We start from the raw sequence: 15,983 nt of genomic DNA on the forward strand, positions 1-15,983 counted from the left end.
AACTAGAAACATTCAGATTTAGCCGTACGTTTATTAAGGTGGCTAAACCCGCATGATTCTAGTTCTAGGTATTGTGTTAGTTCTGGTGATAGTGCTAGTGTAAAACTAGAACTAACACTAGACCAAAAACTAGAAACATTCGGTTCTAGTGATCTAACACTAGCACTGTCATCAGTAGACCTAGAACTAGAAGCATTCGGAATTAGCCGTGCCTCCCTTAAGCCGGTTAAACCCAAATGTTACTAGTTCTAGGTCTAGTGTTAGTTCTACTGACAGTGCTAGTATTAAATCACTAGAATCAACACCAGACCTAGAACTAGAAACATTGAGATTTAGCCGGACGTCTCTTAAGACGGATAAACCCGAATTTTTCTAGTTCTAGGTCTAGTGTTAGTTCTACTTTTAATTCAATAAAAATATACAACAACCTAGCGCCGAATAACAACTAAAACTAGAACTAATACTAGCACTATCACTAGAACTAACACCAAACCTAGAAATACAAAGTTTCGAGTTTAGCTGTACGTTTTTAAAGATGGTTATAAAAGAAATAAATTTGAAAAGTCAAAAAAAAAATGATGAAAATTGGTTGCAAAAAGGTTATAAGATTTTCTTGTTTGCTGGTGAGCTTAACAAAAGCTTTGGGATTTTAATTGTGTATCCTAATCCTAAAAGGGGATGTACATATCTCGGTCCAAATTAAATCTTAAATGAAATTCGAAACTATTTTCCCTCTCCTTTCTCTTTCTATGTTCGAATACAATAAGGGGTGGAGATGAAACCCTCATTCTTCCCTTATTACGTTTGATATTGATTTCATCGTTTCATTTCAAAGTTCTATACTATGTATTTAATCATTTTAATTTGAACAATTTGAAATCGATTCCATCGTCGAGTTAGATATTGCATCGGTTCAAAGAGCTCCGAAAAGTTATGTGCGTAATTTTCCGGGGCGAAGAGTTAAGAGGGAAGAAAAATTTTCGAGGATAACCGTAAAATCTGGTATTTACGACGCGAAAGATGAGCAAAAAGTTATGAAGGCGAAAAGTTTGAACCGGGGGGAAGGTGAAAAGGGAAAAATCTGTGTGGAGATAATTGCCGATGGTGGAGCGGCAAGGAATAGCGCCATCTGTTCGATTTTAAAGTAAACGAAGAGGGCCCTCGTGAAGTGCTGACTTCGCTTGTGCTCTACACCCGACGAGTGCACTGGACGATTTTTGTTGAAATATGTAAATCTAGGGCCCTTTCTACTCGCCGAGAACCCCATCTATCATACGCAGATGAATCAATTCGATTTTGTGGGTAACTTTTCACCACCAACAATGCAACTATTACCATATTTTACTTTTTTTTTTTTGATAAACGACCACAATTTGTTTCAAAAAAAAATTTTTGAGATCCAATTTGTTGAATACAAATGACATTCGTTAAAGAGTTTCGCTTAAAATTGGTTGGGCAATCAACGAGAGAACGGTCATTCCGTGCTTGTTTACATTCTGGCCGCTAATTAAGACAGCGAAATTATAATCGATTACTTTTGCGAGACGACGATGAGAACGAAGGGGAACAAGGGAGACGAAGAGGGAGGCGTCGACCGCCGGCCAACAATGTTTGACGTATTTACGAGTGGGCGTGCCGGGGGTAATTAATTTTCGGCTAAGGTAAAAAATCTAACGAGCCTAACACGTCGGTTATTTATGGACACGCAATTATACGGGCATCGGACGTCGTTTCTCGTGTTTTAATTATTTCCAATCGACTCTCGGTCCTCGCCTTGTTTCTCTTATTGTCTACGCAACGCGCGCGCTGAAAATTAATCCGCAAGATTTATAAGCTGAACCGAGAAAGATCGCAAACACAAGCAATTTATCAACGAATGCTGTTGTTGCTCGTTACCAACCCCTCAACGAACATTATCTCTTTTGTTGTGTACAGACATTTTTTTAACGATACATTAGCGTACGATTACCGTTATAGGAAAACTCTCAAGGGACCTAATCAGGAAATTCTCAAATATCATTTTGATCATTAACCTGTATTAGCTTTCAATTATAATCGAGAACGATATTTTTTAATTCACCTTCACACTTTAAAATTGATTTACAAAATGTGAATGGTAAATTCACCGTATAATTCGTGTAATACCCAATTTCCTTTAATAACACTGATTGACAAAAACGAACTTTTAATTTGTCACATGCACTTTTTTTGGCATTTTTGATTTTATTTAGATTCCCTAAGGTGGAAACAGGTGTAGAAAAATTTATAATTTATAAAAAATACTGAGACTTTACATGAACTACTACTTGAAAATATGTTTTCAACAAAAATCTCCCAACATATGAGGACTCGATTTGCCTTGGTATTGTTTTTCCATACTGGAAATATCCTGATGGAACCTTTCTCCATGTTCGTCGCTAACATCTTCTAGGTTCTTGGGAAAGAAGTCGAGGTGCGAGTATAAAGAGTGAATTTTGAATGACATATTATATTTTGACAACCATTTCTTTTATCAGATCTTTGTAGTTACTTGCTTTTTGGTTGCCTAAAAAATGTTGCACATTTTTAAAACTTTTCCAATCCACTTCCTTGATTTGAGGTTCGACGAAAATTCCTTCCTTTATTTATATGCAGTGCCTAGTTTTATATATTATGTAGTGGTGGCAGAAGTACTCTGGTGGGCTAGACAAGAGAAGGGTGTAAAACATTTTTATTCCCAGGAGTGAGGCACTCGCGCTTTGGGCATTCTTTCTTGCGGTAGTGATTGTTTCGATCTCTGCTGTCCCACTCACATACACATATCAGCTCCTCAGAGGTAAGGTATGTTAAGTCACAAACTCGAAATTTTTAAGGAGAGAGATTTGAAAGTGGACTTAATCCATTAGCTGCCACGATCCCCATTTGGGGATTTTAAATTTTAACGTGCCCCCTCTTGGCAAATTACAATTAAAAAAAAAAGTTGGTTTAATGGGTTAATGTTTAAACAAATACACATGGTGGAGATAACTCATTTCGGAAAAATGTGACTTAACACACCCTACCTCTGAAGTGCTGATATAAAAAGCAAGAATATTTTGTAAAACCCAGCTGCAATCCCAGAAGTAAAGCAATGGCTTTGAAGTCACCTCATAGTTTAAATGAATATTAATTATACTGAATTTATCTAGTACCAATTTTTTTGTTTTCGTAAGTTTCTTTCATACCGGAAGCATATGCTACCGGAACAGTGGGTAATCTATTTCCATTTTGCAAGAGTACAGCTTTTAAAATGGTTTTTGACGAATCTATAAACAAGCGCCAATCTTGTGGTTCAAATTCAATATCTAGTAAGTTCATGACCGATGTAATATCATTGCAATACAACTACATTTTCTTCTTTTGACAAGTATTTTGTTAGTTCTTCGTCTCGGCTATGAAAAAGACACACCTGAGTATCGAAATGAAGTAAATTCCATTCTTTCAATCTAAATCCTAATACTTCAGACTGCTTTTTTGATAATTTTAAATCGCGAACCAGATCGTTAATATCAGCTTGAGTTCGGAAATGAGGTTTCTTACCTTCTCAGGCACACAGATTGGATCATGAATCAATTGCACTACATGAAGGTAAATCAATGATATCATTTGCTGTGTCATTTGTCTGATTTGGCTATGACGAAGTGGTTGTGATGCAGAATGTACATTTGCATATTTCACAGTACGTTTTGATGGCCTACTCATTCCATTTATATTAGTCAAGCAAAAGTAGCGATCAGATACGTGATTTACAGGTTCTGTCCAAATCATGGGTTTTCCGAAAGACATATATCGCGTTCCTTTTGCTCAACCTGTAAGATTCTTGATCACCCACAGAGAAACCAAAATATACACGATAACACTGCTTCAAGAGTTTAGTGAAATTTCGTCGCTGGCTTTTGAAAGTCAGTTCACCACATACGTAGCAAAAATTGATTAATACACTTCCTTTGCATGTTGGGAAACTAACAACGATTATGTTATGTATGCTAAATTTACAATTTGACACTGTTTTAAAGGATAACTTGATGCAATTCGACACTACGTACAGTAATATTAGCGGAAAATACAGTAAAGTCATCAAAACATCAAATTTGTAGCTGACAGAAAAAAGAATAATTGCTGTTTTATAATGAGGGTAATAATTGGACCACGTTATGCATCACTTGACTAAGCGATAAATAAATAATGTTGAGAAAAATGGGATTTTCGTTTTCATCTCTCTAAAAATATAAGACTTCTCAGAATAGATAGGCTCAAACTATTAAAAATTGTTTGGAATTAGAATTTAAGTCTAACCAGTTTCGGCCCTTGGCCATCTTCAGAGACTCTACAAATAGATTAATATCTCTCATCTGATCCATTTTACAAACAAGTTTTTTAATATTTCTTTTTATTTTGTTGAAAAAGATCACGTATCAAAGTCGAAATCAGATTATTAGTTACTAATTTACAAAATTAAAGTTTAAAATGTTGTAAAATGAAATTAAGGACGAAGTATTACAAGTTTACAGGTTAAAATTGAAGAACGTTCTTTTTTAACAAAAGAAATATTAAGAAACTTGGAAAAATTCAAGAATCATGTGAAATGATCCAAAAAACACGTTAAAAATAAAAAGAAAGTGCGGAAAAGTGACTAACACTAGATTAACTTCAGTTATAAAACTTCTATTATCTGATAACTAACTTCAGGTTTAAAATGTCAACCTCAATTTTGACATATTTGTAATCTTCATTAAAAATCCTTTGAAATGAGTACAAACACGACATATTTATATTCAATATTAATGAAGTTATGGTTAACTTCCGGTTAAGAATGTCAACGTCAATTTTGACATATTTGTAATCGTCGTGAAATTCCTTTAAAATGAGTCCAAACATGATACGTTTAATTCCAATATCTCGAGATATAAGCAAGAGATATTCTTAATTTTTATAAAATGTCTTAATATTTGTCACAAAAACAAATATATAATAAAAAAAAATAAAAAATTAAGGTTGGTATTAATATTTAAAAATTAAATTGCTATCTTCATTGTTGCTAATTTCGTGTTTAATATTTTTTATTCTTTTTTGTTTTTTGAGATTAGTGCGTCATCTTTGGACTCATTTTAAAGGTGTTTTAATGAAGATGACAAATATGTCAAAATTGACGTTGACGTTTCAAACCGGAAGTGATTGTATTTCCGTTAATATTAAAGTTAAATATGTCGAGTTTGGACTTATTTTAAAGGATTTTTTATGAAGTTGACAAATATGTCAAAATTAAAAGTTGAAAGTTCGAACTTTTTGGTTTTTTGAGATAAACGCGTCAAGTTTGGACTCATTTTAAAGGTTATGTTATGAAGATAACGAATATACTAATAAAATTAAAGTTAACATTGACAACTGAATGTTTATTTCACGATTAAACCCAAATGTTTCTAGTTCTCGTTCTAGTTTTAGTTCAATAAAAATATACAACATAGTAATATCTTATGCTAACTAGTGCTACCTACCACTGCCACTAGAACTAACATTAGACCTAGAATTAGAAACATTCGGGTTTAGCTGCACGTCTCTAAAGACGGCTAAACGCGAATGATTCTAATTCTAAGTCTTGTGTTAGTTCTAGTAATAGTGCTAGTGTAAAACTAGAACTAGAAAACGACACCAGCCCGAAATTGTAGGTTCATCTATTTTTTCTATTGTAGAATTTCTTGTAGACGTATGATGCAAATCGGACTTGAAATCGTCTTAGCTTTATCCTTTAAAACAATTAGTATTTTAGGTATTTCGGTATTCTGCATTTTTTCTAAGATAAGTTACACCTTTACCTACCAGACAGTATGAAAATCTCGAAAAACTATAAAATGTCGCTTAATCAAGTGATGTTTAACGCGATCCAATTAGCATAAAGAATCGGTGTAGAAAAAACCGTGTCGATCAGTGTAATAAGAATTTGGGTTGGGCTCAAAATAATTAACTAAAAAACATTTTACTTCTTTCCCTAACTTAATAATAACAAGATAACAATAAATCCTCTGAAAATCACCAATCCGAAACATTCTCGCATAAACGATCCATCATCAGAAGATTTGCCGTCGTCGTCGAGGATGCTGCACCTTTTGCTTAATAAAACACGCTGTCATCGCTTATTAATCCAAGGGAGTAATTAATAAAATAAAATCGGAAGCTGGCCTTCCTGTCGTACAGGGCCCTGAAGCTACACTACTACATCACTCTCCAAAAAAAGTTCTCTCTCTCTCGAGACATCTTTCGTTCTCTCTTATTGGATGCGTTTTCGGCGATGTTTCTTTTTAATAAACGAGTCGCCGTTGGACTCGACACACAAGTCGACTCCTCTCGCTTCCGTACACGAGTTATTATTAAAATGAGATCATTAATCACTCGGGTGACATCTTTGACGAAATCCCCTCTGTAACTCTAACTGTGAGGTCGTCGAAAAAAAAAAAGGCGAAAAAGGGGATGGTAACTTCGTTCTTGTCATCCTTGTTGTTCTTATTTATTTTATAACCTTCCTCGATTCATGTTGTCTTTGTTTCGTCACACCAAATTCTCTCATTTGTAACCACCCCATAATCAAAAAAAAAGTCTTGAGGGTGGATTCACAAGATGTGATCTTTTTTCTATTCTTTTTAAAATCGTAGTCCCATTTATCATCTCGTCGTTGCCGTAGCATTCTCACGCTTATTAATAAATAATCAATACGAGACACGGTTAGATGCAAATCGAGGCATCGCCGCGGAAGAAACAAAACCCTGACAAATTGGACTGTAATTCAATATTGGCACGTCTCTTGTTTTTATCTTTTTCTATTTTTTTAAAGCCATCCTTTTCTCTCCACCAACATCGACTCCGTTGCAGTTAATTAACAGATGTATCGGTGCAGATAGTATTTTAGCGAGAACGAGGTGGAGAGAGGGTGAAAAGGATCGATGAAGCGAGATTTGAGAGTGAGCGAGAAAGGAAGAAGGGTGGGATGAGAAAAGGGTCGGCGAGAAACGAGAGAACAATCCGAGAATACGATATTAAGATTAATTATGCGAAAGTTATCTGCGCAGACCGTCCTATTCAAACATGGGCGCGAGTCCGGGACTCTCGTCTTGTAACCGTTAACCCCTCCCGAAAATTCTACGGGAAGGACGCCACTGGCAGAGCGGACGCGGCTAATCTTACGTTTCTCCCTTTATCATTAATTATAATGCCGTTTCTGCGGACGTCAGCGGGAATTAAGTATTTTTATCATTAACAGGGATGGTGCGCGTAGAATTTCCGCAGTCCATCTCCAACCATGATTTTGATAAGGGGAGAAAGTCGAAAAGTGAAATTAGAGAATCATTAGCGAGGGTGTAGATCGGTGTGACAGAAAATCCCACATCATTTATCATTTTTTCTCGAGCATTTATCACCTTTTTAAAAAGAAAATGATAATATTTGTTTAAGACATAATAAATAACATTTCAATAATTTAACGCCTAGTCATAATGAATCCAAAAGGTTCTTGTATCAATTTATACCGATCAAAAAATTCAATCGGTTCGTGTCTGGGGTACAGCATCGGGCGCCCGGCTACTGTTTTACATTTAGATTTCTATCTTTATTACGCCGGTTAAATTGTCTCTATGACTAATCAAAATCTTGCTGAAAGCTTTGCCGGTGCAGATCAGATGGAATCGGTGAAGATGAGGATGAGGAGGTGAAGGGTGGGTTTCTGTCCCCGCTTCGAGGCGCTCCTCCCGACTTAACCCTTCTTTGATATAATCATTACGCGGCCTCTTATTCTTGCTTCGTTATTATTTAATTATTTTCATTTCTGCTGTAGACATGTTATATTAGGGAGCGGGCTTTCTCCCTCCCTTCTTCGTCTTCCCCTTTTTCTTTAATCACGGACCATGTTACCGCCCCTTTTATTTTCAGGTAAAAGGGGTTAATGATTTGCAAGAAATAGTAACTTTATAAAAAAATATATACAAAATAATTATTTTAAAAAAATATAATGATTTTTAACTCAAACAGCGGGGGGTTTACAGTTTTTAGAAGATCATTAGTCAAAACTTAGTTATCTTTTTGTGTTAATTAAACACGAAAAAATTCACAGCTGTCGAATTTTCAACTTTTGAAAACGAAGATGGTATCGCAATATCGAAGATCAAATCGCCGAGTTGCATGTCCGGCGCAAACCGAATGTAATGCATTTATAATGAACGACTAAATCGCAACAACCGACCATCCTACTCTGACCGTAACATTTTTAACTCACCATCCCTCTTCGTCTTTCTTATACATTTGAATTAAAACCCCATTCCTTTTTCTTTTCTTTCTTTCTTTTCTTAGTTTTTTTTGTTAGAGATTTAGAGATAGTAATAATTTGTTTTCGTGTCCTTTTCGAATTTGATCTTATTTGCATTTTTATTCGACTCAATTCATGTTTTTTTTGTGTTTTCTTATTGCAGGCTAAGGGAAGAAAGGGGCGATCCAGATAGACCCTTGCCGCTCGACCAAAAGGTTCGTGACCTCAGCCCGAGAAACGGTGAGTAGTTTTCGTTAATGTTTGTGCATTTATCAAGAGCCTAACGATGTAAACTGAAATAACACGGTCTGTATACGCATTTTTTTATGTGCCGAGGAAACCAAGACGGTTATTTACTATTTAAAAACATGAGAAAGGATGAGTTGATTTTAAGATTTCTTTGTGCTGATTACGAATATCCAGAACGTCTTGTTTTATCAAATTAGACGGGCATAGTTTAATGCTTAGACTTTTTGGGATCCTAGATTTATAGTTATAACTTCTAATTGGACCAATTGTCCATAATAGAAGAATTGTCCAGAATATCCATAATTAAAGACATTTGCTGCAATATGATTTGTAATTTCAACAATTTTTGCACCACTAAAACGTATGTTTGGAGCCCAGATCAAATGTCAGCGTTAAACCTACCATTATTACTCTAAGATTATCTCGCTACTCAACTCGGCAATCCATAATTTTGCGTACACTTGTTGAATGGCTTATGGAATGACTTCAGCTGATTTGTTTATGTTTCTTCTAATAACTAATATCAATATTTCGTATCTTCTCGTATCAAACTATAGTTGTATAACTTCAAATTAACTTAACTGCACAATTGTTAATTGTTATTGGCAGCTTCAACATTTTTTCAACACTTGCAAACCTTGTAGTATGAATATTTCATTATAAGAGCAGAGAGGAAGAAGCACGTTTCATCCTAATTATGTGGATTCTTCTTCATTGGTAACTTCCTTTAATTCTTCATCTGTACTCCTCCTAAGTCATCCCAACCTCAGTTAGCGTTAAATTTTTCTGTACTTAAAAATCATTTTTGTTATGTGCCGAGGAAACCAAGACGATTATTTACTATTTAAGAACATCAGAAAGGAAGAGTTGATTTAGGATTTCTTTATGCTGATTACGAATATTCAGAACGTCTTGTTTTATCAAATTAGACGGGCATAGTTTAATGCTTAGACTTTTTGGGATCCTAGATTTATAGTTATAACTTCTAATTGGACCAATTGTCCATAATAGAAGAATTGTCCAGAATATCCATAATTAAAGACATTTGCTGCAATATGATTTGTAATTTCAACAATTTTTGCACCATTAACACGAAGGTTTGGAGCCCAGATCAAATGTCAGCGTTAAAACTTACATTTATTCTAAGATTATCTCGCTACTCAACTCGGCAATCCATAATTTTGCGTACACTTGTATAATTGCTTCTGGAATGACTTCAACTGATTTGTTTATGTTTCTTCTAATAACTAGACCACAGTGACCAGTTAACACGTCAATAAGCTTGTCTGTCAACGTACCACCACAACCAAAATCACAAAAAACTTAATATAGCTCCGTGTCAATGAATCCTTTCTAACTTTTCATATCGTTCCTCTATTCTTTCAGACGATTTATTGTTATTGGCAGCTTCAACATTTTTCAAAACTTGCAAACCTTGTAGTATGAATATTTCATCATAAGAGCAGAGGAAGAAGCACGTTTCATCCTAATCATGTGGATTCTTCTTCATTGGTATCCAATTCCTTTAATTCTTCATCTGTATTCCTCCTAAGTCATCCCAACCTCAGTTAGCGTTAAATTTGTCTGTAGTTAAGAATCATTTTTGTTATGTGCGTAGAAAACCAAGACGATTATTTACTATTTCAGAACATCAGAAAGGAAGAGTTGATTTAAGATTTCTTTGTGCTGATTACGAATATTCAGAATGTCTTGTTTTATCAAATTAGACTGGTATAGTTTAAGGCTTAGACTTTTTGGGATCTTAGATTTATAGTCTTCCATTAATGTGACGATGTCTTCACACTCCCAATTGGACCAATTGTCCATAATAGAAGAATTGTCCAGAATATCCATAATTAAAGACTTTTGCTGCAATATGATTTGTAATTTCACCAATTTTGCACCACTAAAACGTATGTTTGGAGCCCAGATCAAATGTCAGCGTTAAAACTATCATTATTATTCTAAGATCATCTTGCTAAACAACTCGGCAATCCATAATTTTGCGTACACTTATTTAATAGCTTCTGGAATGACTTCAGCTGATTTGTTTATGTTTCTTCTAATAACTAGTATCAATCTTTCGTATCTTCTCGTATCAATAAATCCTTTCGAACTTTTCATATCGTTTCTCTATTTTTTCAGACGATTTATTAATTGTCATTGTCAGCTTCAAAATTTTGCTGTACTTAAGTATCACGTACAGTGTCACTTAGAATTTCGACTAAATCACGAGTTAATGTAAACAATTTACTACTTACAATCGTTGCTAGCTAAACTATAGTTGTATAACTTCAAATTAACTGCACAATTGGCAAGGAAGTCTTGAATGGTTACACCTTCAAGATAATGTAAGTCATATAGATTGTCGAATTGAGTATACACCAACATCGCAGATCATCAAAAGTGAGAATAGATGCATCATGACCTTAATCATGATCTTAATGTGATTCTGATTGTAATTGTTCAAGCTTCTATTGCATTGATTTTAGGTTTACAAGCTTCTGGATTTCGTGTCAAATCACTGCAGAAGGTAACTGATTTACAAAAATGTTTTGTACTATATATATGATATGGTTTATTTATGAAGGATACCAACAATATGTCCGAAGCTCAATGTTGTAATGTTTCAAAGATTGTAAAGCTGAGCTTATAGAATAATAAGCACCTATTTTAGAAAGTTTGGAACGTTATTCTAATTATAATAACTAAATACTGTTTGCTGTCTGAATACTGTATACGGGTAGTTTGAAGTCCCTATTCTAAAAGTTTGCTGGAATGTCTAAATCACTTAGAAAAATGGCCTAGAGTGCCCGTTTTGCTCACAACACACTCTACTGTGCAAGTAGTTCAACAAGGGACATTATGGTGTAAATGAGAAACTAAAACTTAGTGAGAAACATTTCAGGGATCATGAAATGTTCCGATATTTTGACGATGCCTTTTTTAACCTGGGTCCAGTCGGTTCCGATGCTTTTTATTTACAGCGTCCAAAAACATGTCGTGATCATCGGACTGGTTAGGAAAAAAGATCGTGTCCATATTCATCTCTAGGTTTAGTCTAACTTTTCTATATTTAGCCTAATGTATAGGTAGTAAATGTCTGCTCATAGCTGGCTCACTCAGCCAGATTTTGCAAATAAACTTGCTCCTACATTAATCCCAATTTCAAAATTAGGCAAGCATTTAGTAATCTTAAATATTTTCAAGCCTATTATATAATTATTATTAAAATTATTGCTAAAGCCAAACATAAATCAATAAATCCTGTATCTACCCATGCATCTTCCTCAGTCTAAGACCAAATGATGAACACCAGGTTATAAGTAGGTCCAAATTATCTATAATACTGTATTAAATTAAAATTCGTCAGTATTGTACAACAAATTCCGCACGAATCTCCAATCGATGTTGACCTCGGCCGAGAATAGTTAAGGTTTAAGAACTTCTTATGGCGTTTCGTTGCTATTATTTGGTCGTTAAGTTTTTATTGAAATGCATTAAAACACAGAACATTTGCATTCTAATATGCAAGACTTACCGCATTCGTGCCTCAATGCAATGACGACGTTTATAACTTTTAGTTTTTGCTATTAAATTGCTAAAAACAATTAAAATATTTCTATTTAAAATTTGAGTTCTATAAATTCGTAATCAGCATGATTAGAAAACTTTTCTAGTAAAATTGTTTACTTGAAATATTTTTCGTTTTAATTGAAATAAGATATTGACAAATTAGTTTGGTTATAAAACTGTCGGGTTTGATGAATTTAGATTCTCGCCCCCAATTTAAAATTGAGTATAGAGAATCGGGTACAATTTATATTCGACCCCTTTTGAATCTGGACAGGTCCAGGTTGTGTCCATCGAAAATCCGTGACGTCCGTTTAAATATCTCTGGCTCCCGGTTTAATTGTGAATCCTTTCCGGCTATCCGTTCCCTTTTAAAGGGCGATTTATTACCCAACGTTCCATCTCGCTTCCCGAGACCCGTTTATTCTTTCCGACTTATTCCGGTGGTAGTAACAGCATACAGAGCCAAGTGGGGACCTCGGAGAGCAGTTTTTTACGGCCATTAATTAAAACCAACTGGATAGTTAAGTTTTTATTCGCGTTGCTGGACGCGCGCCGCTCGCGTTTAATTTTAATTTGCTCGTGTTTAATTTTTCCGGGAGACCCTTTATTGGATTATTGTTTATTACCACCCCTAAATTTGCGTCGACGTTGAGTCCAGGTGAATCTATACCACACCCCCTGCACGAATTGCACAATAAACCGTTGTAATTGCGCCCAGTTTTATAGTCGGTTTTATTGTTAAGCTCTTTTTTATTGTCCGTCGAAGCGGTGTTATTGAGAGATAAAGTCCCTTGTACGGCTTAAACGGTAGAAAAAAGCGCCAAGAGGATTTATTTTTATTAATTTTTTTCTTTTTTCCGACTTTGTAGGATCCCCAACAGAAGATCACAGCCCTGTTTTAAACTTATCGAAAAGCGGTGGTGGCAGCGCCGGTTCTATGGGTGATGCTGACCATTCTGGAAGTGAAGCTGATGGTCCAGATGCACCACCGACGCCTCGATCGCCTAGATCCGCAGCAGACGACGATGAGGACGATAATATTTCAGAACCAGAAGATGATGACGAGAAAGATCAAGGTGAAAAAAAAAACAAATTTTCTGTTTTAATTCCACGAAATCGTTTGTCATCGATTAAGAAATTGGTCGGACGCGCTAAGTGCTGCCCCTCGGGATGAAATACCGCCGTCAACAGGTTTAAAAATAAGCATTTAGGGCCTCAAGAGATTCCTTTGAGATCCATCCGAAACGGACCGGAACGTGATCCGGCATCCTTCGTGAGCGAATGATATAAGTTTTCAATAACGGAAAATAAATTACGGTCGCGATTTGGGGCGAGCGTTTGCGTGCCCGGTTAACCGCCTAATTTGTTTGTTTTAAAATAAGCGACAAGGATCGAATTTTCTATAGCACGAGCGACAGGGAACGAGAAAGACTAAAAAAATGTGATGGAAGATGGATGGGGTCTACGCATGCCCGGTTTTGACATCTTATTAGGTACCACGGTATTATCGAACGTTCTCTTCATGCTAATTAATATTGTCTGCAGAAATTATGAGCTCTTCAAGTACGATCACATCTTTTAAAGTTGTTTTGTAAACATTAATTTTTTTCATGATTTATTTTGATAATTTATGGAAAATAGAACTTATTTTATGTATCAATTTAATTAAATCTTGAAGAATAATGAATTTGTTCACGTTCGTGCACTCGATGTTAATTAAAGCACACCGAAAATTTTGAACTACAACCAAAGAAACACTCTGTATTGGAAATCACAGAATATAAAATAATTAAAAATACAGCCGATGCATTCAGAGTTATTTTTAATTAGAAAGTTGATCGTTGCTTGAAAGTTACGTTTGCTGCCATCTATTATTATGAACACGTACTATAATTTCAATTACGATTACATAATCATCATTAAAAATCTTTTCTATGTATACATTAGTACACTATCTATTAATACACCATTTTAAGTATATTGGTGTTATGGCATCTCTGTACATTGGGGGACACTCTTAGAAGTGCTTCTATGGTCTGCGTTATGCTTAAATGCTTCTCCTAGGAAATGATGTGCAACCTAAGTTCTCTTACACTCTCATATTTTGATTTGCTTCGTATGATATTTATTGAGATATTTTATGAAGGTAATTACTATAATTTGTTTCTGACAACTTTGGAATTGATTCCATTATTTTGGAAAGAAAATGATAAAAAGTAATTAAATTTGACATATTAAAAAACTGTGGTTTTCTGAAAATTGAGCAAAGTAGAATCGTGCCTAAGAATAAAAAATAACCAACATGAACAACATCAGTGGAAGAGGTCCACAACAATTTGAAAACACGATATGATATTTGAAAGAAATTGGAAGAACACATATTACTGCCATGTTAGAGAGAATCATATCAAAATTACATAACAAAAATTAATGTTTCACCAGAATAAGATTAAAGACTATACTTATCTTAATCAGTCATCCTAATGATTACCCAGAAAAGAATCATAGACATTTATCTTAATATCTATGGTATTGAAATAAATGTGGCAATTATTACAATCGTTAAAAGTCAAGAATGGAAAATTAAGTTGGAAATCTATAAGAATGTGCCATAAAGGCAAGATAAGGGCCCATAAAGGAACCAAACAACAAATGAAATGATCGATTTTGCTGCTCCTATCTCTTAAACTTGCCTTAAAAGGTAACTCCCTACTATCCTAATACTTCCCTAATTTATGAGGGTACCGGCAACTTCTGTCCAATCTAGCTGGTGTGTATTCTAGACAGCACGTCGCGCTTTTATCTTTTTATGTAGGTAAAATAACGGCGCGACGTACAGTCTGGAACACACACCAGCTAGATTGGACAGAAGGTGTCCAAGTTACTTTTTTCATTTAATTCGCGTTAAAAAGAAAACTGCGGAGCCAACAATTGTCAAATTCACATATGTTTCGTAGAAATGTTCAGTGATTACAACAAACTTTACCGCAATTTTTTTCATTGAGCGGTTGCAAAGATATCGATCTCTACTTTTGGCACAGATAGTAGAGTTTGACTAAGTTATCAATCAATTTTGTTAATAATCTAAACGGTTCATTTTGGAGAACAAAAAAGAAACCCTCCTCTTATTCAAGAGAACAAAGTAAAAAAGTCGTTTGGGTACAATATGCTCCGAAGTAACCATTGGTCCCTTCTTTTTTAAAGATGCCAAGGCCGTGGATATTAATAATAGCCATACCGAATAATACATGAAATCGAGCAACTACAGTTTGAAAAATTAATAAATCTTCTGGCTTTAGAACGATGGTACTACATGTGATCTCTTTTTAGAAACATTATTCCCACCAGGCTGCTCTTAAAATGTGTATACATAAACGATAATATGTATTGAGTGGTTTGATTTAACGGAACTAGAATTTTTCTTGTGATTCTTGAATCCAAAAACTTCATAAAAAGACTCCATGTCCAAATATGACAAATTATTAATAATACATAAATTATAATTATAGTCATTATATTAATCATACCCATTGAGGAAGAGAACTTTTAACTTGAAGCAAATTGGTAATGGCGGCGAAACTGCTGTATTTATCTGAATATATCTTCATATTACATGAGGTGGAAGTTTACGTTTTGTACTAATATACAAAAAAAACTACATCCAGATCAGATTAGTTCACAGGATGTAGTAGAAGAAAGCTTAACAAAAAAAGATGGATAATAAAAGTTTTTCAATTTTGTCACACTGGGATTTACCTCATATTAGATATTTTGCCCCAACCATGTGCTTGGTTTGGTTGTCTTCGACACCAGACTTAAAGGTTGTATAAGCAAATGGATTAATGTCTAA

General features: G+C 34.7%; 2 protein-coding genes across 5 annotated transcripts in view; one reads left to right on the forward strand and one right to left on the reverse strand.

Moving 5' to 3' along the window:
• Nucleotides 1-15,983, reverse strand: part of LOC111418068 (TBC1 domain family member 15-like) — a 245,047-nt gene that overhangs the window by 120,814 nt on the left and 108,250 nt on the right. The gene's annotated exons all lie outside the window — the stretch shown is intronic.
• Nucleotides 1-15,983, forward strand: part of LOC111418066 (dachshund family transcription factor) — a 198,862-nt gene that overhangs the window by 114,693 nt on the left and 68,186 nt on the right. For all 4 annotated transcript variants that reach the window (XM_023050497.2, XM_023050498.2, XM_071199707.1 and 1 more), the window contains 2 exons: nt 8,472-8,548; nt 13,003-13,209. In XM_023050497.2, the coding sequence (XP_022906265.1) occupies nt 8,472-8,548; nt 13,003-13,209 (284 nt within the window). The remainder of the gene's footprint in view (nt 1-8,471; nt 8,549-13,002; nt 13,210-15,983) is intronic.

Source organism: Onthophagus taurus, chromosome 11, assembly GCF_036711975.1.
Source record: "Onthophagus taurus isolate NC chromosome 11, IU_Otau_3.0, whole genome shotgun sequence".
In the NCBI taxonomy this organism is placed as follows: domain Eukaryota; kingdom Metazoa; phylum Arthropoda; class Insecta; order Coleoptera; family Scarabaeidae; genus Onthophagus; species Onthophagus taurus.